This window comes from Furipterus horrens, unplaced genomic scaffold (genome assembly GCF_987537825.1).
Source record: "Furipterus horrens unplaced genomic scaffold, mFurHor1.1.pri manual_scaffold_8, whole genome shotgun sequence".
Classification (NCBI taxonomy): Eukaryota; Metazoa; Chordata; class Mammalia; order Chiroptera; family Furipteridae; genus Furipterus; species Furipterus horrens.
The window spans coordinates 19,168,240-19,193,354 of NW_028327178.1; the positions used below are offsets into that span (position 1 = coordinate 19,168,240).

At 40.6% G+C, this 25,115-nt stretch overlaps 1 protein-coding gene and 1 non-coding gene across 6 annotated transcripts in view; one reads left to right on the plus strand and one right to left on the minus strand.

Annotated features, from left to right (window-relative positions):
* PIAS2 (protein inhibitor of activated STAT 2) overlaps positions 1–19,143 on the plus strand; it is an 87,456-nt gene extending 68,313 nt beyond the window's left edge. For 2 of the 5 annotated variants that reach the window (XM_090285557.1, XM_090285555.1), the window contains one exon: positions 2,458–6,047. In XM_090285557.1, coding sequence (XP_090141683.1) covers positions 2,458–2,640 — 183 coding nt within the window. In that variant the 3' untranslated portion in view covers positions 2,641–6,047. Of the gene's footprint in view, positions 1–2,457; positions 6,048–18,195 lie in introns of those variants that run through there. The other 3 variants (XM_090285560.1, XM_090285556.1, XM_090285558.1) reach the window with 3 other exon arrangements.
* Positions 12,193–12,383, minus strand: LOC150002595 (U2 spliceosomal RNA). Its single transcript, XR_016512854.1, has one exon. It is a non-coding gene; the product is annotated as a U2 spliceosomal RNA (small nuclear RNA).
* Positions 19,144–25,115: the final 5,972 nt, after the last annotated feature.

A 25,115-nucleotide genomic window follows, 5' to 3' on the forward strand; every position in this document is an offset into this window, starting at 1 on the left:
TAGTATAAACATTTGAGTGGTTCAAATGAGGGAAAGCAATACCAGATGACTAGAAGTGAGAATTTTACAGAAATTATGAAACACTTGTTCTATACAGAGAAAATAGCTAAAGCTGATTAAACTGACCTGAATCATCTTGATTCTTGTTAATAAAGGCAATCAGATTCAGACTTTGGGGATGGCCCAACCTAAAGTTGCTATAAACCAGTTACTCCTGCTTTCTCTGTCAGAGATAACAAATTCTAGTGAGCCAGGGTCCTAACACAAAGATCTTGCATTGAGCATGGACTCCACTGACAGACTTAACAGCAGATCAGCACAGGGGAGGAAAAAGCCTGGGAAAAGCCAAAGGGGAAAGTGAAATAGAGAAAGAGGCTTTACTAGTAGGAAGGGAATAGAGGAAGAACACGGACCACCGCTTCATAGGCTACTCAGAATCAGCTAACTACAGGTCTTGTATCAGCCTTATGTTTGACTGCTCTATCTGATCACCCAAGCAGAACCAGAAATTTGGGCCCAACTTAACATGCATAGAATGAGGAATTTCTTCTTCTCACCCTGAGTCGACTTTGTGGCATCAGTAGAGTCTATATATGGAAAAAAGTATCTCTGTATTCTAGGAAATGGATTCTTCAGGCTTAAAATATTACTGATATATTTTTAAATGTGAACCACCCTTTAAAAAATTACCTTCGAACCTAGAAGACTCTTATTTCATAGTGTTATTTGGCGTGCTTAGTGTCAGGCCAACTTACTTGATAAGCCAATAGAAGGGTGAGGTTGTGCCTTCAGTTTTTTTTAGAATCCTTAGATTTGTTATACTTTACTGCCTATATTGCCCCCTTTTATTCTTATGCAGATATATGTTAATTACACATAAAGGATACAGAGTTAAGAGGTAAATGGCTACAACTTGAGTGATATAAAAATTCAGGATGTAGAACCTATAGTAACAAGGCAGCACCATAGTATCTAGCATTCATTTTTATAAATGAAGAAGAGTACCCTTTTTACTACTAGGCAGTCATGTTTGCCTGAGAGGTAGGAGAAATAAAATGTAAGTTTCTGGCTTTTTTCCCAGCTTCTTTCTGCAATTATAGTGGAAAGTAGGAAATTGATGTGCTTTTAAAGAAGTTTACTACCTAAGAGTTAAACTTTTTTAGAACTCTAAGAACATTTCATTTTCCCCCTTAACCAGTGTCCCAAGGCATTCATTTTATTGGTGAATGGAGACAGTTATCCGTGCTAAGCATTAAATTACTTTTTTGAAAGGCAGCCTGAATTTTAGTTTTTCTTCCACTGACTAGCAGCTTAAACCTGGGGCTGTCATCCCTGTATCTTTCTGAAGATCATGTAGTCTAAACTTCAGTTTAAAATTCCTGTTCTGTAACTTACTAACTAATTATAGCTGACCATGGAACTGATGATATTGATCTGATTTCCTTATGATCTTCTTTCATACAATATGAAATAAACTTAGGACATCTCTTGTATTATATACTGGACCTCACTTATTTTACTAAAGTCAGTGCAGTTTCTTACATAAACTAGTCTGCAATTATATTAAAATAAAGCTTTTAGCTCTTGTCTGTGTCTCTCTCTCTCTCTCTCTCTCTCTCTCTCTCTCTCTCTCTCTCTCTCTCTCTCTCTCTCTCTCTCTCTCTCTCTCTCTCTCTCTCTCGGTCAGTACTAGAGTATTAAACTCAGGTTTGAATTTGTTTAGGAATCAGCAACCAGCTGGTAAGCAAACAAAATACGATCTCTGGGAGTGGTATCAAGATTAGATTACATTAGCTCTCCTTTGAGATATATTCTGAAATTTTGTGATTACATGAAATAATCCTCTGTTCTGAGCATTGTGTGGTGATTAGCTATCATGTGTCTATTTTAGGATGGACGATGTCTTTGAAAATTACACAGGTATTGTTACATGTATGTACAAAGGAGTCAAATGCCACTATTTAGCTGATCAATCTTAACATTATTCCTAAATGGTCTAATACTGAAGTTTGAAAGAATTCTTGAATTTCACCTTAGCATTTTTGCTCAATACCATTAAAAATAAGTATTTACTAGCCTTTTGCAGTGTGATTTAAACCTAGTGTAAATGCATTCAGTGAGCAAAGTCTTTTTGGGGTTTTAATTATGAATCGTGATTATGGGTCCCGTACTTACTATTAAATACTGTTGACGTTTTTGTAATTGTACCTATACATTTTGGTCAACACACAAATTCTATAAATTTTGAGAGAATCAAGAATGTGCTGCATTCACTAAATAATGTAAAATAGCTAAATTCATGCCACCTTTCCATCCAAAGACGGGAAGTTTTGAGAAAATTTTAAGTCCCATTGGGATTTAAACATGTGGCTCTCACTTGTGCATACCTAACAATTTCTAGTCTCTATTTAAAATCAATGTAGCCTCTTCCTCATCAGCATCATTGTTTGTTTCAAGCAGTACTGTCCTCCTATGTTTTTGGATAGTCTCACTTCACCCTTAACAGCAAGCAGTACGTCTGTCACCACCACCAGCCCCCATGAAAGCAGTACTCATGTTAGTTCCTCCAGCAGCAGGAGTGAGACAGGGGTCATAACCAGCAGTGGAAGTAACATTCCTGACATCATCTCATTGGACTAACGGAGGACTCCCTCAGTTCTAGGAATCTTTCATCAAAACTGCTCTTTCTTGGATCTCTGGTCCGTGGAAGCTATTTTTTTTATATAACAATTACTTTGATATTTATTAAAACGTCAGATGGATTCTTCTGCTTTCTGAGAGATGAACACATGACTGCAGCAAGAACCAAATGACACACAAGACTTTTCTTATTCATGCTGTGCTCTGAGCATCAGAGGCGTTCAGCCAGAACTGTACCTTCTTGGGAGATGGATTTCAATTTCATGTTACTGGATGGATTCTACAAATCAGTTAAACATTTTTTTGTTGTAATAAACAGCAATAAAATTATGTAAACATTCAAGTAAACATTTTTCTAATTTAAAAAAGGATGTAATCAGTGATTCTAAAATGACAGCAACGTGTGTTTAACCTGATGTGAAGGAAAAATATATGGAAAGAAAGTAAGCTTGCCAAATGAGTCCCTAACATGGAGGTTTGTTCTCTTTCGATGAACCGATGACATCCTGATAAGTGGCCAAAGCTTGGGTTCCACTTTTCTTCCTGATTCCATCAAAGAAAAATGAGCTTTGTGTTATGCGTTTTTTTCCTGATCATCATTTACACTTTGATATTGTTTGCTACTGAATGCCGAGAGAAGTTCTGGGATTTGGCTGCTCTTTATTAGCAATTATGTTGAAGAACACTATACAGATTCTATCCTGACATAATGTGTGTTATTTTGGGTAATTGAACATTTTCATTTTAAGAGATTTCTATATATTTTGGGCTTGCCTTCTCAAAAAAGAAATTCTGTGCAGCCACGGAAGGAAATGTTTTTGGAGGAAGGTGCCTGAATGTTTGTTCACACCGTCCAGGAATGCTGAGCGCTTGGAGGCAGTGGAAGAGCAGATTTGGGGAGGTGGGAATAACAAAGTTTAATTTGTTTCTGAGAACTTCTTTTGCTCATTTACTCTATGGAATAATATTCAAGTCTTTGTTGAAACTTTTCAGATTTTCGTAACACTGAGCAAAAACTATGTTTTAGATCTCTGATTATGTTGAAAGAAAAAGCAAATAGCAAGAGATAGGGATGGCATCAGATTTCCTTTTTTTTCTTTTTAAAGGAAATCTTTTCTGAAATCAGGAAAGATAAAACAATTAGAAATGTTGGAATTTAAGAAAGGAAGCTGTTAGGAGGATGAGCCTGAACCCCACTTGGAAAACCACTGTCATAGTGTGCATTTGATTTTCAATCCCTCGAGACACTTGAGTTTTACCCTTAGAAAAACATTTTCATCTGAATTCTGTATTTTCTTTCTTTTGCTTTGTTTGGCTTCCTGAATAACTTTCGAGTTCTCAAGGAGTTAATACGTGCCCCATGCCTAGCTTTCTCTCCCCAATCTGTCTCTACTTTAAAGAAAAAGCCCTTTTTTTGTAAAACAATTAACCTGATTCTCAAACTGCAGTGCCCAGGTGAAGAATATCAATTTCAGTTAGAATAGAGCTGACTTGTCAGTGCTTGGTTTTTACACCTAAAATTTTCATGGCCTGTGTGTACCTTTTGTACTGATTTAAATTCATGTGATTTTCTATATTATCCCTTTGACTACATCGTTCCCGTACCTAATACATTTGCAGTAGTGTGCCATAGTTGCCAGTTCTATCTTGTCATTAGATTTCCAATCCATGTTACAATCCTTTCGTCCAAATACAGAATTTCTTCATGGTAAAGTTTTATGTTGCTGCTTTAAATACAGATGTAATTTCTGTTAACTCTGTAATCAGATAGAAAAAGTAACCTGATTTGTGTGGTATAATTTGTTAATAAAGAGATGAAGTATATTTGTTACCATTTTGTTACCCTTTAGATTCTCAGAGACTCCCCTCCCCAGTTTAACCAACAGAGTTTTTATAAGGTAAATGAAAATGTTAATAGAAATTAGTTTATTTACTTGGTTCTTGTACTGGATACCTCTGCTTTTGTAGTTGTGATTTGTTTCCTTTTTGATATTTTATGTGAACAGCTTTAGTATTCATTTTTGGTGCTTTCCACTGAAATTACATACACATTTTTTATTTATTTCATGCAAGCAGCTTAACATTAAAAAAAAATCACTTTTAATCTTAAAATTGGGGTTTTGTCCCTGTCTTTGAGGGTGAGCACTTTTCTTCATGCCGTTGGCCTTAGGATAACTGCCTGGTTATTAAGCCATTGTCCTCTTTTCAGTATGGTCACTAAATGTTTTTACCAAGACCTCTGTTTTTAGCAGTTGACTTTGCTAGCCCGGGTTTTTTGTTTAACCAAGTATAATGTGGTTTCAGAAGGGGTTGTCCTAACTGTTGCTTAGACGGCCAACCGGTGATTAGGTAGAGTATCTTGTTTAAGGAGAAGACCCGCAATTACTCATCTCTTACAGATACCTGCCAACCTGTAGTGTTATCTTCAACCCCACAGAAATGTTAAGGGCTTTTCTTGCTTTGGTAACTTCTGACAGTGTACTTGGTGCTGAATGTAGCTTCACACCTAAGGCCTGCTTACAGTCACTAATTTCTGAGCCTTAGGGGAGCCACTGTTGGATTTTACTTCCATTTCTGCCCAGAAGGTATAAATACCTGGCCCTGGTCCTAGGACAGTTATAAAGGCCTAATGAAACAGTAGCAGTAAATTTAGGTTATGTGGCATTTATCTACTGTGTTTCTGGAAAACTAGAATGAAAATACCGTGATTAGAAATCATGAATATAAATAAGTTTATTTATAACTCTTGGTATAAAACAAGTTTCCCTAGGGTAGAATCTTAAAGAATTTGAAGGAAGGTAAGATGCTGCATTTTAGTTGGAGTGTTCCAGAGAGACTGCTCTGCCTCTGAGATTCAGATCTCTCAGACATTCTGCCTTGAGACCAATCCTGGACACTCATGATTTAGTGACCAATTGTCTGTTTTCCTTCTGCCAATAAAGTATTAGTTACATTTTGTCTTTTTAAAATCGATTTTTACAAAGCAGTTTAAGTCTCAAATATGCCGTTCATTTCTAGCCCCCAGTTGGTCAAAAAGCATTAAATTTTTTTAGTAAACATTTTTTTTTCCTCATTTTTTTACATCCTGAAACATGTAGAGCAAGCAGTGTGCCATTTAAACTTAGGTTTAACGTTATATTTAGTGGCCCTGGGTCCATGTGCTGTGGGAGCTCAGAGTCGTTCAGATGGGTGATTAATGATTCAGTCGAATTCTGATTCACCATCTTTTTGCTACAGTTTTCCAGAAATGTGGTGAAACTTGTGGAAAGGACTAAGAGTTTCTCTGCTTTTTAAAAGAATCTTATGCTACTGTCAGATAAATGACTGGTTTGTTGCTGTTGCCAGGAACCACACCAGTTCCCGGCGGAAACAAATAAAGCTATATAAAAATGCCCGTTCTTCTTTAATGCTTGCCTGATTCAATAATGTGTTTGTTTCATTTAACAAAGTAATGCATTCTGATTATGGAAAGTGAAGACAACACAGAAAAGTATAAGGGAAAATAATGCTTGCCTATAAATTCTATCACCCAATGTGGGGAGAAAGCACTTTAGTGCATATTTTGCATATTTCTTGCTAGTCTCTGCTACATGGTGCTTGTTAGTACATAGTTTTTTTCATTCTCAGTATAATTTGTGTCTTGGTTTTATTTTCAATCTGAAGACACTGTTCCGTGTCATAAAAAACTGTGTCCACCTTTATTAATTGCATGATATTCCATCGTATGAGTGTGCCATGATTCATAGCACTTTCCCCCTTTGGACATTTCAGGTTGCATCTCAGGTTACAGCTGAGTGTATTTGTGTGCAGTTTTTTCCTTAGGAAAAATTCCTAGAGGTGACTTTCTGGGTCACGGATATGAACGTTTTGTAGTTCTTGCTTCACAGTCGCCTTTCCCAGTGGATATACTAATTTATACTCCAGCCATGTGGTATGAGAAGAGCTGTCTGTATTTTCTGAGAACACTCACAACTTACCTATATGCAGGTGCCTGAGCTAAGACCCTCTTCCCTCTGACCCTGGTGAGGTGGGCTAACTGATTTGGAGGTAGTTAGCAGAGATTTTCCAGGGCTTTCTCAGTTTTACATATATCTGACATGTTCCACAAACACCTGTATGTAGATAGCCCGATGATTTTTTATATAGTTTTATTTGCACTGTGTAGTAGCCCATTGCCAGACTACATTTTCCCATCTTAGTTAGAAAATATTGACACTTAAAAAAAAAAATCATGTGTCTAGGCCAGCCGTTAGCAGCCAGCTCTCCTTTCCTCTTCCTGTAGGCTCCATTTTGGCCTTTCTGAGCTCCCTAAAGCCAGTAGATCTCCTGAGCCAAAGGCAGTGCAACCCAAACTGGAAATGTGATAAGGCTAAAGCAGCAGCTGGGCCAAGCTTTGTGTATTTCATTTTGTATTCTTTGATGTTTCCAATCAGATCTTGGTGTTCTAAGGGCAGCTGTGGAGATAGAAAAACAGATTGCTATCTTCAGCTGTTTGTGTGTTAATTCTTGATCAGCATACCACATTGATTATTTCCCAACTGCTTTTTATTTCTCAATGGTTTTTAAAGCTTATTTTGAATTCTCAAAGCTTAACTCTTAAATGAAGAGTGGAGTGTTGTGTTATAAAATAGAATATCTTCTTATTTTGACCTTCATCAATCTATTCAACAAATATTTATTCAGTATGTATTGTTAAGTATATGTGGGGTTCAATAGTATAAACGATCTGGTCCCAGACTTCAAAGAGTTTATAATCAAGTTATCAAAAATCAAGGCTCTTAACCTAACAGACAATGTGCTAAGAACTTCACAAAAATGTCTTAACTATAGCACTTCAAAGGAAAGTGGTATTGTCCCCATTTTACAAATGAAATAAGTTAAGTTTTGTAGTGGACTTGGGAGTCTGAAGTAGACCAAGCCCAAAAGCCCTCTGACTAAATGGAAGTGGCATTAATTAGGTACACTATCTCGGAGGCTGATAAAAGAAAGGCAAATGATGAGAACTGATTTCAGACATGGACACAGGAATACGGAAGGGAGTGGACACCGGAGTCATTTCAAAGGATTACTCAAGGTTCATTGTCTGAATGGGTATAGAACTAAGGGCTGAGTCCTAAACAACCGGTATAATGTAAACAACCTCCTGTTAGAGCGAACATTAGACTTTAGGGGAGACTATGGTTAAGCTTGATATTAACCACGAAATTTCAGAAAGGAAGCATCCATGAAACATTTTTTTGCTGCACTTTTACGAATTGCAAATTTTCCTTGTCTTCCATTTTCACCTTCACTGTCTTCATTCTGTGTATATTGTAGTCACTCCCAGTTGACCGACCATCCTCTCTCCTCCCTAAACCATGCTTGGATGCATCTCAGTCTTTTCATAACATGTGGTTGTTGCCGGAAGTGTGGCCATCTCCTGCAGTGCTCTCCAGTGTGATCTGGGTTCATAATCCACGTACCGCAAGAGGTGGTCGTTGGCTGCCCTTTCTATTATCATTTCTAAATTTCTCCCAAGGCCTCTGCCAAAAATCTGTCCTTTTGCAGCCCATGCCAACAGGTTTTACTATCAGCTACCCTTAGCAAGTAACCTGCTCACTTCATGACTTGATGAGGTTTCACTTTCTGATTTGTGGTGGTGGTATTCTCAGTATCTTCATTGTGGATGGTCCATTCCACAGTGTAGCCTGTGAGATTTTTGATTATCTCACTTCCAACATTTTCGTCCACTGAAACTCCCTATGGCCATTTCCCCTCTTGTTTTCTCTACTTTAGACTGCTCCATCATTGTCCTCGGACTGCTCCCTCATAGCCACCTCTCAGTCCCTTGACTTGGTGTTACATGGTTCTTTTGCCCATTCTTACCTATTCTGTACATTACTCCTTCCATCAGAAGATCCAGTACTTCAGCACGATTTCCCTCACCTATGCTCACCTTCATCCTTTATGACAGTGTCACATGATACAGGCCTTTGACCCGTTTCTTCCTGTCATCTTCAGGACTTTCTCCACCAGACTTGCCCTCTTCCCTCTATGTCTTCTATCTCTCCAGCTTTTTGCTTACAAAAGCGTCCTCAAGTTTTTGAGGTCTCTATGCGCCAGGCATTGTATCACGCACTTGGAACACAAGATGGATACATACTTGCCGTCACCGAAGTTGTACTGTGGTAGAATATGCACAAGAGTGAAATGGGGAAATTAAAATGAGACAGTAAAAGGCTGGAGTTGCCTACAGTAGCCCATAGATGAGACGACTAACTGATCTTATGGGAGGAACAGGGGAGTTTGGAAGTTTGTCAGATAAAGAGGACTAAAAATATTTGCAGTGGCAGGACATTTGCTCAGGAATATTAAGTATGTGAGAAGTGAAGGGCTCAGTTATTAACAGTAATGAACATCTATTGAGTTTGGTATGACTATCTCCATATTATAAATGTGGAAACATTCTGAGGGTAAGTTATTTGCCTAATGTCATGCAGCCTGTAAGTGGGGAGCCAGGCTTCAAAGCCAGCTTTTAACCACAAGAGAGGCCTTTCCTGATCATTGTATCAAAAAAGTAGGCGTTGCCTAACCATTCTTATCACATCACTGTGTATATCGTATATGGCACTTATTACAACCTGTGTTTATTTTATGTATTAGTTCATTGTGTACTGTTTTCCCTACTAGACTGTAAGCTCCATGAGGGCAGGGGGTGATATCCTATTTCATTTGCGTCCCAGAGCCCAACATGGTGTGGTGCATAGTAGGTGCTTAATAAATATTTGTGAATGAAAAAATGATGGGTAACTACTTGACTTTTGCTGTCTATGGAAATCATTTGACACCTGAGTAGCAGGTGTTCACTAAGAGAGGAAAACAAGGAAGTACATCTTTGGGGCAGATGATGGTGATGAAAGGTGCTGGGGAGTTGGGAGGAAGTCAGTGCACTGACCTAGGGTCCAAGATCTCCTGGGGCAAGGGCTGGGGATGGGGAATTGGTGTGGCATGCGCACAGTGGGGCTGATGTGCGAGTAGGTGTGTTAAACCCGAAAGCCTCGGTGACCACTTTTAGACCCAGTCTACTGTATATATAAGCCTGGGGAAATTCTGCGTTAATCTACGTTATACTGAGGACAACTCATCTGGGTCAGGTACATTACACTGAGTTACACAATACAGCTGTAGGTGTAAACATTCTAACTTATCATCAGCCTCAAGGCTAACAGCTTTACCCAAGTGATTAACTGGACCCAGTACTTTGGAACTGTAACCTGATGACTGAAAGTCATGGCCACATACCATTACATGAGCTACAGGCTTGTCCTACAACACATGGGTTGTTGCAAGACCATGAAAGTACAATGGTCCATCCAGAGAAGTCAGAGAGTAAGAAAAAAGAGCTTGAAAATTAATAGAACAAAGACATTGAGAAGAGCAATTGAGATAGAAGGGTGTGGTATCAGAGCGGCCAAAAGAAGAGAGTAGTTCAGGAGAGTGAAGTTAAAAAGCTTTCGATATAATGTAAAAGTTTTTTTTTTTAGAGTACATTTTATTATGTTGTTACAGTACCAATTTTTTTCACTTTTGCTCCCCTCTTCCCAGTACCCCCCTTCCGTCCAGCAATCCCACCCCCCTTAGTTCATGTCCATGGGCTGTGCACATAAATTCTTCGGCTTCACTCTTTCCTATATTATTATTAACTTCCCCCTGTCTATTTTGTACCAACCGATTATGCTGCTTAATCCCTGCACCATTTCCCCATTTCTCCCCATTTCCCATTCCAGCTGATAACCCTCCAAATGATCCCCATACCTATGATTCTGCTCCTATTCTGGTTTGCTTAGTTAGATTTTGTTTTTATTTTTTAGATTCAGTTGTTGATAGTTGTGAGTTTGTTGTCATTTTAGTGTTCATAGTTTTGATCTTTTTTTAAAGTAAGTCCCTTTGACATTTCATTTAATAATGGCTTGGTGATGATGAATTCCTTTAGCTTTACCTTGTCTGGGAAGCACTTCATTTGCCTTTCCATTCTAAATGATAGCTTTTCTGGATAGAATAATCTTGGTTGTAGATCCTTCCTTTTCATCACATTGAATACTGCTTGCCAGTCCCTTCTTGCCTGCAAAATCTCCTTTGAGAAATCAGCTAAGAGTCTTACAGGCACCCCTTTGTAGGTAACTCTCTGCTTTTCTCTCTGCTTTTAGGATTCTCTCTTTATCTTTCACATTGGCATTTTAATTACGATGTGTCTTGGTGTGGTCCCTTCTGGGTCCAGCTCGCCCGGGACTCTGTGCTTCCTGGACTTGTATGTTGATTTCCTTCTCAAAATTTGGGAAGTTTTCCTCCATTATTTTTTCACAGAAGTTTTCAATTTCTTGCTCTTCCTCTTCTCCTTCTGGTACCCCTATGAATTGGATGTTGGCATGTTTAAAGTTGTCCCACAGGTCCCCAAGCCTCTCTCCTCTTTATTTTCAATTCTTGTTTCCTTATTCTGTACTGGTTGACTTTTTTTCTTATGTTCCAAATCATTAATTTGAACCCTGGTTTTCTTCCCTTCACCATTGGTTTTGTGCGGAATTTCCTTCATTTCACTTCTTCTCTTATGTGTTTGCCATACTCAAGCATATCTGTCAAGCCTGTGAGCATCTTTATCACCAGTGTTTTGAATTCTGCATCTGTTAGGTTGGCTATCTCCTCGTCACTTAGTTCTCCCACTGGAATCTTGATTCGTTCCCTCCTTTGGGCCATACTTCTCTGTTTCTTCCTCTTGACAGGCTCCTGTGTTTGTTTGCCTCTGTGTCTTAGGTAGGGTTGTCACTCCTGTTATGTTGTAAAGGGCAGAGCCTTAGGTATTCATCAGTACAGGGCGACCTATTTCACCACGTTGTGGCGCTGTACTTGGGGGAGGGGTCTGAGAGGGAACAGTGCTGCCTGCCCAGCACTCGCCCCTTTTCCAGGCACTTCTCCCACTGCCGTATGGGACTGGTGCCTCTCTAGCTGTTGCCCTAGCTGTCATTCCCAGAGTGGGTTGGTCTGTGGATGTTCTAGGACCCTGGGGGCCTTTTAAACAAGCGGACTCTGCTGAGAGACTGGCAGTTTCTTCCTCCGCCCCAACCCCCACTGGTTTGCAGTCAGAAGCAGTGAGGCTTGATTTTCCCTGGTGCTGGGACTGTGAGCTGCGCAGTCTGGTGAGGAGCTGGGAATGCTCCCCAGGTGTCCCTCCTGACTTTAAAATGTGTGATTGTGCTTTCCATCGGCCTGCCGCTGCAGCTGCTGCTGCCACCACGACACCGCATTCTCTCCACCCCGGCTCTGCCCCTCCTACCTGTCTGGATGAGTATTTCTTCTTTATATCTTTGTTTGTTAGACTTCCATGCAGCTTGATTTTCTGGAACTTCTGGTTGTTTCTAGTTTTGAAGTAGTTGTATTCCGTCTTAGTTGTGGAGGGAGAAGCAGCATGTCTGTCTACGCCTCCATCTTGGCCGGAAGAGCCTAATGTAAAAGTTTTAAAAACATTTTAGGAACAGCATTTTATTGAATGTACCTGAACTATGACCCATTGCTTTTTTGTGTATATGCGCTATTCCCCAAAGTACTACAATGCCAGGTTATTGTGCAGAGTGGACAGAGGAAGCTCCTATTCCATCTCACTGCTCCAGAAACCCATTTAATAAATTGTCCATGCAAAGAGGATGTATCAGACATTAAACTGATAAGAACAGATACTACACGTGACCTTCGCCAAAAGGCCGAGAAGCTATGACCCGTTGTTTTCATTCCTATTTCTTGTAATGTAGCACATTAAAATGTAGGAGAGGCGTGAATAAGCATCTTAGAATTTAGGAATTACGGTAGCCTAGCTCTTCCTTTGGCTTTCCCAGCTGGGTTGTAGCTAGTAATTTCCTCAGCAGTTTCAGTGGAGTGATGAAGGCTGCATCCAGGGTGCAGCGGATGAGGCCTACAAAGTAATGGGGAGGGCAGGTACGGACGACTCAAGAACTGGCTGTGGAGAAGGGGGCGGCTGTAGCGATGGAAGTGTGGCTGACAAATGTTAAGGACGGGAACATCTTGAGCCTCATGTTTAAATGCTAATTGGGTAGTGGGATGGAGTCAGTGGGAGAGGTGACAATACAGGGAGTGTGGGAGGGGTTGGCTAAGATCATCGGTACACTTAGGTTCCTGAGCCGGAGAGAGAAGTTGAGATCCATATCAGAGGCAGATGAAGGGATGAGTATGGACACAGACATGTGTCTTTAGGGTGGCAAGAGTTGAAAGTGCTCATCTAATGGTCCTTGCTTTCGTGTCTGAGCATCAAGTGATGTGGCCAGTTCATGAAGTGGGGGCCGGATGAGGATGGAGACACAAAGACAGCAAGGACGGTTTGCAATAGTGGTCCTAGAGAGTGGGAAGTGAATGGACTGGAAAAGGACAGCAGCGGGTTGGACACTCACTGCTTACAGTGGCATCCGTTTATCTGGGGGACTTTCCTTCGGCAGTGCTCATTGTTAAAGCCTTTGTATTCAGGGTTGGGATTTTGTCAAGTGGGTGAATAGAGGAATGACAGGAATAGCATCTTGGGGATGCTGGCAAGTAGTTGACACAATGGCATCACACTCCTGAAAGCATTCTTGCTGGAGTGAAAATGCACACGGAATTGTCAAGTTCCGTGGACTTGACTTTCACTACCTTGAAAATCTTCATTTGATACACTCCCATTTCCTGATTTTTGTGACAGTTTTTTTTTTCTGACTTGTCAAGAGCTCCTTTTCTCTCATTTCTCCCTGGAAATGTAAATGTAAGTGTAACCTTGCTTGGTTAGCTGCCTTTCCCCAGTCACTGAACCCACGTTTTGTGGCACATGCAACCATTGTTCTAAAACACCCAGAAAGGCTAGGATTGTTTTGTTTCTGTTTTTGTTGACCATACTATTGCAAATGTCTGGAATAATTTTTACATTCAACCTAACTGTTATTATATTTGAAATGAATTTCTTGTAGACACCATGTCATTTGTTTTTTTGGCAGCACCTTTATTGAAGTATAATTTATATGTTGTTGTAGTTCGTGAGGGCTGCTGTGAAAACGTTCCACAAATTGGGTGACTTAACAGAAATGTATTTTCTCATGATTTGGGGGCTGCAAGTCTGAAATCAGGAGTCGGTTCCTTCTAAGGGTGCCGAGGGACGGATCTGTTCCAGGCCTCTCTTTTTGGCTTATAGATGGTCATCTTTGCCCTGTGTCTCATCACACTGCCTTGTCTGTGTGCTTCTCTGTGTTAAAATTTCCCCTTTTGGCGAGGATACTACTCATACTAGATTAGGGCCTGCCTTAATGTTAGGTGCACACACCTTAAGGATTCTTGTCTTCTTGGAGAATGACCCCTTAATCAGGCTTCTCCTTATCCCTGATACATTTTCTAGCTTTGTCTGAAATTAAACTTTCTTCAATTAGTGTTAGCATCTTTCTCCATTCCTTTTCGTTACCTGTGACTTTATGTTTAAAGTGGGGTTCTTATAGACAACATATGGTTTGGTCCTGTTGTATTTGATCCATTCTGACAAGTTGCTGTCTTTTTAATTGGTATATTTATACCATTGACATTTAAAGTGATTATTGATATGGATGGGTTAATCAATACATACCATATTTTTTCCCGTTTTCCATTTCTTGCCCATGTTCTTTGTTTTTCTTCCCTCTACTCGTTTTCTGCCTTCTCTAGTTTTAATGGAGCATTTTATATTATTTCATTTTTCTTCTCAGCATATCAGTTATACTTTTAAAAATCTTTTTTAGTGGTTGCTCTTGAGTGTACAACTAATCCATGTCCTCTCAAATAACACTGTACCACTGCATCCTGTAACAGAACATTCCCAACTCTTCCTTCCTTCTCTTGTGATATTGCTGTTAATTTAACTTATTCATAGCCGTAATCACTGAATATTTTGTTGCTGCTATTATTTTGAACAAACTGTTCAAATAAGAATAGGAAATACAAAATATTTGACTTTACTTTCATGTATTCCTTCTCTCATGCTCTTCCATTATGCAGATCCACATTCCTGATCTATATAGCATTTTCCTTTTTCCTGAAGAATCTTTTCTAACATTTCTTGCTGGGCAGGTCTGTTTTTAATTAATTTCCTTTAACTCTCTTATGTTTGAGAAGGTTTTTATTTTTTATTCACTTTTGAAGGGTAACTTTGCTAGATCCATAATTCTGGGTTGGCGGGGTGTTTGGTTTTTTTTTTTTTTTTTAATAACACTTGAAATATTTCACTCCATTCTCTTTTTGCTTAAATAGTTGCTGAAGAGAAGTCCAATGTAATTTTTATCTTGGCTCCTTTATAGAGAAGATGTTTTATATCTTTGGTTTCTTTCAAGATTTTCTCGTCTTTGATTTTCTGAATTTTAATATGATATTCCTAGGTATAGATATTTTTAGCATTTATCCTATTTGGTGTTCTCAGAGTTTCCTAAATATGTGATTTGGTATCTGTCGTTAATTTTGGGAAATTCTCTGTGATTATTGTTTCAAATATTTATTTTGTTTCGCTTTTTCTTAACCCTCTGGCGTTCCTATTATATGTATGTTATAATTTTCATAACTGTCCCACAGTTCTGTTTTGTGTTGTTTTTTTTTTTTCTTTTTGCATTTTTGTTTTGGAGGTTTTTATTGACATTTCTTCAAGTTCACTGATTCTTTCTTTGACTATGTCTAGTCTATGGATGAGCCCATAAAAGGCATTGTTCACTTTTGTGACAGTGTTTTTGATTTCCAGCATTTCCTTCTGATTTTTTCATAGAGTTTTTATATTTCTGCCTGTATTTCCCATCTGTTCTTGTTTATTGCCCACTTTTTTCATTAGAGCCCTTACCTAATTGATCATAGTTGTTTTAAGTCTTGGTCTGATAATTTCAACGTCTCTGCTGTATGTGAGTCTGGTTCTGAGGCTTACTCTGTCTCCTCAAAATGTGTTTTTTATGTTTTAGTGCGCCTTGTGGCCTTGTGTTGAAAGCCAGACATGATGCACCATATAAAAGAAGCCTAGCGCTGGTTCCTTCAAAGCTTCTGCCTGTTCATCTCTCTGGTTATTTGTTGCAGTGGTTTGTGCTATGTTATCAGTTATCTGCTGCATCTAAGAAGAGTTATTGGTTTTCGTTTTGTTTCGTTTTTATTAGGGTGGGAAAGACAGCTTCCAAGATCCTTTCATGCTGCCCTGGACTCTCTCTAACTTTTGAAGGAGACTCTTGTTGGCCTCCTCCCACACCCCCACTCCTCGTCTTGTGGCCTGAAGATCTTTTGAGGAGGAAAGATGGGTCAATCTACAGCTCATCTGCTTTGGTTTCCCCTTTCTCTGGGTTCAGTTCCTTCACCGCCAAATTTTCAGTATCTTGAGAACTACTATTTCATATATTTTGGTTGTTTATTGTTTCAGATAGAAGATCAAATCTGACTCCTTAGTCTGAAGCAGAAGCAGCAGATTTTATTATCAATAATATTTAATGCCAATTTTCCTCCCACGCACTATTTTTAGCTGTATTTCTTGGACATGTTGAATACTTCCAGTGAATAAGATGAGAAGTAAAGAAAGCACCATTTCTCTTTCCCAGTGGAGCCTTGTATGGGCCAAATGTGGCAACATTTGTCTTTGGTTATCCCAGCCTCCCTGGTCTAAACCCTTGCCTCACTGTTTGTACCTCCTCTTGCCCAGGATATCGGAGCCCACAAGCCTTTTCTCCCGTCTGCCCTTACCTCACAGTCAGTCCCTTTATGTCATCAAATTATATCTCAACTCAGAAGCATCCCACCTATGTCTTAAGTTAAAAAAATAAAGCCCTAGCAGTATGATTAGTTCCTTACAGGCATTTTATTTTAATGGGGGAAGAGGTGGCAATATTAGCATTCTAATTCTATTTCATTCAGACCATTGTCATAAAAAATTCACATTCCTAACAATGTTAGGAAGTATGATAGTGATAATGTTTTAAGTCTTGTTTTTTTACTTGAAAAATGCTACCTTTAATAAGTATTCTTTCCGAAAGACAAACTCATCATAATCGAAACTGTCAGAGTATTGACATGTTTACCAACAGTGGGATTGTATTTCTATGCACTTAGCTTAATTAAGAGCAAACTCTATTGATATAATACTCAAATAATACAGCCATCACCCACCTATTAGTAAATTGACCTCCATATGCCAGAAAATTAACACCATTCTACAAAGGATTAAATAACATATTCCACTTCATGTATTTATCACATGTTCTTCACTGTTTTGTAATATTTCCTATAGAGAGAACAGAAAGCTAATGCAGTTTTCTAGAGCTGATCGGAATTTGATACTACTGATACTTGGGAAGCATAGAGCATGCAACTTCAACACATGTGACTGCTGTCTGCAGTACCACTGCAGGTTTGTGCTTGAAAAGCAGGGGTTCTGATACATTGTACTTTTCACAATCCTGGTTTTTAAAAAATCATCATGCATTTATACTTGCATATGTTGCATTATCTGCAAATTTTACAAATGCATATGACCAGGTGAACAGATTATTAGGGTCCTCCTGAGGCTCCTTACAGGGGTCCTGGAGCTTCAGCTTCTTCAGCGTCATGGTGAAGCCCCATCTGAGTTAAGGAGTTATTCACTGATACCCTACCCTGGACTCAGGACAGTGCTCTGTTTTTATGGAAGCATCTGAAAGGGAACTGCACTGATCCCTTCTTATCAGGTGACACAACCCTCTTAGGGAGATTCAAATATAAAACACACATAAGGAACACAGAAGTAATCTCAAAATTGACTTTCAGGACCTCAGAGATCTTGGAAGGTGTCTCAGTCAGTTCAGGCTGCTATAACAAAGCACCACAGACTGGGTGTCTTATAAACAACAGAAATGTGTTTCTCACAGCCCTGGAGGCTGGAAGTCTGAGATCACAGGGCAAGCGTGGTCAGGTTTTGGGGAGGCCCCACTTTCAGGTTGCAGACTGCTGACGTCTCATTCTATCCTCCTGGGGAAAAGAGGGAGCACTAATCCCATTCATGGGGCTTCTCCCTTGACCTAATCACTCCCAAAGACCCCACCTCCTGGAACCATTACATTGGGGATTTAGGTTTCAACATGAATTTTTTTTTGAGGGGACAAAAATTCAGTCCATAGAAGCAGGTCTGTGAAGCTGTCTCTTTGAGGCACCCCCCCCCCTTTGGAGCCCAGATCTCAGATTGAGCTATGACACAGGATCATTTAGGATCAGAGGAAGAATTGGGGGACAGCTGATAAAGTGACAAATCAGGAAACTTTTATTACTAAAAGAACGAATTTATAAAATTAAATATAAATTCCTACTTAGCATGTGTAGGGTTTTTTTTTAACAAAAATTATTTAGTAAGAAGATTGAAGGTTATAGTATGAATACTAAAGTCTATTATGTAAAGCTATCAAAAATAAAAAACACTGGTCTGTGAAGTAATGAATAGAATAAATGTAAAGTGCTTATATTTTAAAATCAGGTTTAAACTAATAAAATCTAACCTATTATAAAGTTGTTTACAAAAAAAAAACTTTTTTAAAGGTGACTCACAAGACAATGTAAACAGCTAAGCAGTGTGTTTAACATGAAGATACCAAATGGAATAGATGGCCATTTACAAACTACCTCCCTGTGCCTTCCTGAGAGAGAAGGTTGTGAAGAGGGAAGCAGAGAAAGTCACAAGCCTCAGACCCTGGCTGGACAGCAGGGATGCTTCTTTGCTCACGAAACCTCGCTGAAGAATGTTCAGGAGAGACCCGCGACGTAGTGTTTTGCAACAGTAGAGCTGTTAAAAAAACAAAACAAAACAAAACACGGAGGAGGTAGGTCAATCTGAAGTCAGTATTTGCCACAAAAGGCCTCACCCTGCTCCCCAGCACAAATGCGAGCATCCCCAGGGATGGAAACCACCTTCACCCTGCTGTCCCCACCCCAAAGGTTCTGATGACACTAAAGGATAACATTTAGGCAACATCGTAGCTTAAAAGTACTTTTACTTTAATATGCTCTCATTTACTCACGCATCATCAGAGACGGATTGACCAGAGTTTATGGGAAGAAAGATACCTTACAATTTAAAGTGGCTAGCCTCACCCTTAGCTGCACAGTGGACACACCAGAGGAGTTTTAAAAATCGTGATGCCCAAGCCACATCCCAGGCCAATCAGAATTCAGGGGCCAGGAGCCAAGCACAGCAGTAGCCACACACACAGCTGCTTTCTTCTTTAATGTCTACCGGGGCCCTGGCCTGCGTAGGGGGTGGGAAGGGCCTCTAGCTCCGGAAGACCCTCTGCATCACTGCCCAGGACCAGCTAGCCCTGCAGTGGGAGGGACACAAAACCTGAGGCAGGAGGGCAGAGTGGAGTTTGGGGGTGACTTTGGTGAATAGAGATTTAATGAAGCAGAAACTCAGCCTGCTGTCCAGCTGCCCCAAATTATCTGAATTTAAAAGGGAACACACAGTCATGGTGAGTGCTATATTTTATTTTGGCTTGGGTCCCTATTCAGAGCCTACCTCCTTCAAGAATTGTGATTTCTCATTTGTCTCCCTCTTAAGGAGCAGTTTATAATTCAGAGCAGCTGTTCTTCATTTTTCTTCAAAGCCACCTTCACTGTTGCCAAACTTCTGTACCTGGTCTATTTCTGTACTTTCTATTCTGCTCCATTAGTAATTTATCCATTCAGGTGTCACTGCCACACTGTTTTAAGGACTGAGGCTTTATAATGCGTTTTACTATCTGGTCAAGCTCTTACTGTGCTGCTTTTTCAGAGTTTGAGAAAAAGGTTTAGTCGAAGGCACAAGTTTATCTAACCTAGACTTAATTTTTCATGTCCATAGTTTGCAAATTCTTGCCTCCCTTGCTCCTGGCCCTATTCTCTTTTCTTCGTTTTTCAAATTAAACCTTGTAAGTAAACAAAGAAGAGCGGCCCCGGTGAGGTGTGGTGGGCGCTGGAGCCTGTAGAAACCGATGCTTTAGAAGAAGGGTGTGAAAATCACTGACTCATGTACTTATTATCATGCTGCATCATAATTTGCTAGAAATGGTAAGCAGTTCTCCTAAATACCTGCAATTAATATTATTTTTATATTGACAGCGAACATTAACATTTTTTCTCTGTAAACACTCTAATGACTGTTGATAGTGTTCTGTTACTGGATGTCTCCCTTGCCCCTCCCCCCATCTCATACTTACTCTCTGTCCCCTCGCCCCCATTTCTCTGAGCACAGACCCAGACCTTGCTCTATTCTATACTCCCTCGGGACTAGTGGTAGGCATGGCATGACATCAAAGAAACTGTCAAGCAGTCGTGTGAATAAGCTTTACTCCAAGCACATGAATGCTTTCTTCCTTGGACAGCCACCAAGCAAAAAGATAGGGAAACCATGGAGGCCATCGAGGAGGTCACAGTCGTAGGAAAAGGAGGGGAGGTTGCCCCAGTCTTGTAGCAGTCTCTTGTTTTCATCTTTCTGCCTGAGTGTGTGCAGAGAAAACTGTGGGCTGGTGTGTGCTGGGGCCAGAAGATGTGGTTAGTCTCTGATTATGGAAGCTTCGTTTTTACCTGAGGGTAAATGGGCCTGTTCAGCTATTATTTTATTGAGCATCTGTATGCACAGGTGCTGTGGGGAGTACAGAGATTTTTTTTTAAAGATGCTTTCCTCGAGGTTTTTATGATTTCTTGGACAAATAGACACAACCGTACAAAGAACAAAATGAATGATAAAGTCACTAGATGATAACATAGGTGAAAATTGGAAGGACCTTGGATACGATGATGACTTTTAACATAAAACACCAAAAGTATAATCCATGAAAGAAGTAATTAATAAACCGGATTTCATTAAAGTTAAAAACCTCTGCTCTGTGAAAGATCCTGTCAAGAAAATGAGAAGACAAGGCACAGACTGGAAGAAAATATTTGCAAGAGAAATATCTGATAAAGGATTATTGTTCTGAATCACAAAGAACTCTTAAAACCTCTACAATAGCGAAACAACTAATTTAAAAAATGGGTAAAAGGCCTGAACCGACATCTCACTGAAGAAGACACACAGATGTCAAACAAGATTTGACAAGATTGAAAAGATTTTTAGCATCATTTGTCATGAAGGGATTGCAAGTTAAAATAACATATTAAATGGACCCGAATCCAAAACACTAACAGCACCAAATGCTGCCAAGGACGTGGACCCATAGGAACTCTTTGTTCATGGCTGGTACAGCCACTTTGGAAGACAGTTTGGGTTTTCTTACAAAATTAAATATACTCTTACCATATGATCCAACAATCACATTCCTTGGTATTTACCCAAAGGAGCTGAAAACTTCGGTCCACACAAAAACCTGTCCATGGATATTTATAGCAGCTTTAGTGGTGGTGGCCAAAACTTGGAAGCAACGAAGATGTCCTTCAGTAGGTGAATGGAGAAAGAAACCGGTACATTCAGATAATAGACTATTACTCAGCACTAAAAGGAAATGAGCTGTCCAGCCATGAAGAGACATGAGCAACCTTAGATGCATATTAATTACTGAGTGAAAGAGGCCAATCTGAAAAGGATACCTACTGTGTGACTCCAACTATATGACATACTGGAAAAGGCAAAACTATGAAGACAGTAAAAAGATGAGTAGTTGTCAATGGTCGGGGAGGGAGGGATGAACAGGCAGAGCACAGGGGATTTTTAGGGCAATGAAACTCCTCTGGATGATAATGTAATGGTGAATATGCCATTATGCATTTGTTAAAACTTATAGAAGGTATAACACCAAGAATGAACCCTAATAGGAGCTGCAGACATCGGGTGATAATGATGTGTCAGCGTAGGTTCATTGATTATAACACATGGGTCACTCTGGTGGGGGATGTTGATGCTGTGGGAAGTGTGTATGTGTGGAGGGTTTGGGAAGGGAGTATTTGCTGTGACCCTAAAACTGTTCTGAAAAATAAAGTGTTTTAAAGAGGCAGTGTACACAAGCAAATAGTTTAAACTTTATCAGCTTAAAAAAATGCATGGAAATATGTCAACTGTCAATAGTTGCCTCTAAAGAACGGAATGTTGGATAAGAAAAATGAATCATAGACCTAAAGGTAATACCTAAAACTGAAACTTATAGAAGAAAACAGGGAAAATGTCTTTATGGTCTTTGTTAGGCAAAGATTTCTTAGCTCAACACGATAAACATTGAGTAAGAAAAAAGATACCTTGAGTTTCAGCAATAGAAAGTTCTGCTTTTAAAACACAATGTTGAAGAAAATGAAAAGATGAGTTACAGACCGAGAGAAAATATTTGCAAAAGGCATATACATATCCAGAAAAAAATGTCAATATATATGTGTATATATAACCGAGAATAAGAAAACAAACCATTCAAAATAATTTGAATAGAAATATCACCAAAGAATATATGGGTGGCAAATGGTCACATGAAAAGATGGTCAAGATCATTAGTCATTAAAAGTGCAAGTGAAAGCCACAGTGAGACATCATTGTACATGTGTTAAAATAGCCAGAAAAAAAAAATGACAATACCGTGCTGGCAGGTTCAACACTCATACATTGCTAGGGGGGATACAAAAATGTAACAGCCACTTTGGAAAACAGTTTGGGAGTTTCTTATAACATTAACCATACACTTAGAATATGATCGAGCAATCCCACTCCTAGGTATATAAGAGAAATGAACATTTGTAGTCTCACTAAAACCTACACACAAATAGTTATAGCATTGTTATTCATAATTGCCCTAAACTTGAAACAATAAAAATGTCTTTCTACTGGGGAATGAATAAACTGTGTTACATCTGTACAGTGGAACACTTAGCAATAAAAAGGAAATACTGCTGATACACAAAATACTATGGATGAATCTCAAATACATTGTGCAGTGAAAGAAACGACTCAGAAGATTGCATAATGTATAATGCCATTTATGTGACATTCTGGAAAGGGCAAAACTATGAGGGAGGAAAGCAGATCAGTAATTGCCAGGGGATGGGGGTGGCAGGAAGGATTGACAGCAGGGGGTCATTTGGACTTTGGAGAGCTTTATTTAAATTTTTATCATGGTTACACAACCCCACTTTTGTTAAATCTCATAGAACTGTATATCTACTTGGGGGCAGGGGAGTAAGATGACTGAAAGGTAATGTAAAAAATGCAATAAATATTAAATTTAAAAACAAAATAAAAGAGTAATTACAAGGTAATATAAAAAAAGAACTATATCTAAAAGGGTAGATCTTTATGTAAATGTGATGGTTAATTTTATGTGTCTCCTTGACTGGGCTAAGCGGTGTGTTTGTGTGCGTGTGTGTGTGCGTGTGTGCATGTGTGTGTGCGTGTGTGCGTGTGTGTCTGTGGAGAGAGAGAGAAAGAATTTAAGGAATTGGCCCTGGCAGTTGCAAGGGTAGGCAAGTTCCAGATCTGCAAGTAGGCTGGCAGGCCAGAGACCCAGGGAAGAGCTGATGTTGCAGCTCCAGTAGGAAGGCGTCCTGGAGGCAGAATCTCCTTGTCCTCGGGAGGTCAGTCTTTTTTCTCATAGGTCCTTCACCTGACTGGATGAGGCCCACCCACATTATGAAGAGTCATCTGCTTTACTCAGAGTCTACTGTTGTAAATGTTAATCTCATCCTTAAAAATCCCTTCACTGAAACATCTAGAATAGCATTTGACCAAATATCTGAGTACCGTGGCTTAGCCAAGTTGACACGTAAAATTAATCATCACGCTCAGCAAACCTTCACTGAACGTAATTCCCTTGATACAGCAACGAAGGAGAAAAGGCTCCTGTTCTCAGCTCCGCCACAATCAAGTCAGGTAGAGGACTTACACACGTGGGAGGAGGCCGAGTGCCCCCTGCAGGTGGGCACCAGGGAGTGGCGCGAGGGGGTGCTTTTCAGGGCAGGCGACAATGGAACCAGGCCTTGAAGGCTTACTGCTGCATTCTGAGCGCCTAGAACTGTGTTTGGCACATCGCCGGTGCTGAATAAATATCCGTGAACGAAGTTGGGAGCTATGGAGAGAGCGGTCGAGTAAGAGCAAAGGCGTCGAATGCCGCGGAGAGTGATTGATTCTAACCGGGCTGAGAAGTCTGCTGGCAATGTGTAGAACAGAGTATAGGGGCTGACGGGAGGCTGGGAGAACAGTCTGTAGCTACTACATTTGACCAGGCCTGACGTAAACAGGCAGCTAGCTAAGCCATTGGCAAGCCTGACTGGCAAGGGCTGGAGGAGAGTTGGAGGAGGAGGACTAAATGTCGAAGAGGCTCCAGGCATGGACCCTGCACAGGAAGGGCGCTCACACACCCTTGTTTTAGAGATGAGGTCTCAGACCCAAAGGAGGGAACAAACTTCCACAGCCACACGGCCCTCTGACAGCGTATTTGGGACCAGAACCCAGGTCCTACCTCTGGCCAGGTGCTGCTCCAAGGCCATCTTGACCAGCCTTGTCCTCAGGGAAGTTTCCAATGTCATTCAGCCTTAAGAGCGGAAGGTGAGCCCCCAGGCCACCTTTGGCTGCAGAAGGAGAGGCCACCTCCCCGCTGACAAGCTGCAGTCTGTGGGGGTGGGGGAAAGGGTCACCTGCAGCTTCCTCTGGGCACAGTCCTCATTCTGGAGCAGGACTGCTCTGCGTGGCCAGGAGGCTGACCCGGAGTGGCGCTTGTTATTTTAAGGAATTCACATTGGAGGGAGGAAGTGACTGAGGAAAATGTGAAAATGAGTCGCTCTTGCCAAGACGTATGTGATAAAGGAAACGGAGCATAAAGACTGACGAAGAGGCACATCTGTTATTTTTGCTCCTTTTTATAGCAACCTCCAAGTCAGACTTTTCACCTGAAGTAGGAACCCCTGAGCTCCTCAGTGATTCCCTAGCCCAGGCCCTCACTATCCCGGTGGGTGCACAGGAGGGGGTGCCCTGTGGGGGCCCTGAGCACCAGCGTGAACCCTCCAAGCAGCACCCCCACCACCCAGCTCTGTGCAGGGACAGAGGGTGGGCTTTGAATGACAGACAGCCCTTCTCTCGCTTCCTCTCCATTTATTGAAGAACGCGGTGGCCTACCTCAATCACCCCCTAAATCCAGGCACATCCACAAGCAACCAGGAAGGCAAAGCAGACATTTTCATAAGAATATGGACACTGTCCCCTTAATGTGGAGAAATACTGGCATTCTCTCTCCAGCCAGTTTTCCTTTTTGGAGGCAGATAGTGTGCCCAGTGGCCACGTGCCAGTGGGGGTTGAGCCTGTCGGAGAGGGTGGGGCGGACGAAGCCAAACGATTATGAGCCTTTTTCAGGGGAACCGTTTCCGTTCTGAGGCCCATCAGCTGCTGTGAGGAAGGAGTAAAGGGCTGCTGGGGGTCCACTGTCCCTGAAATAGCCCCCCGGTCAGCCTCCTGGGGCCTCCGACTTCCCCCTGGGTGCCTTCTTTGGAGTGAAACGTGGAAGGCTTTGGTGCAACAC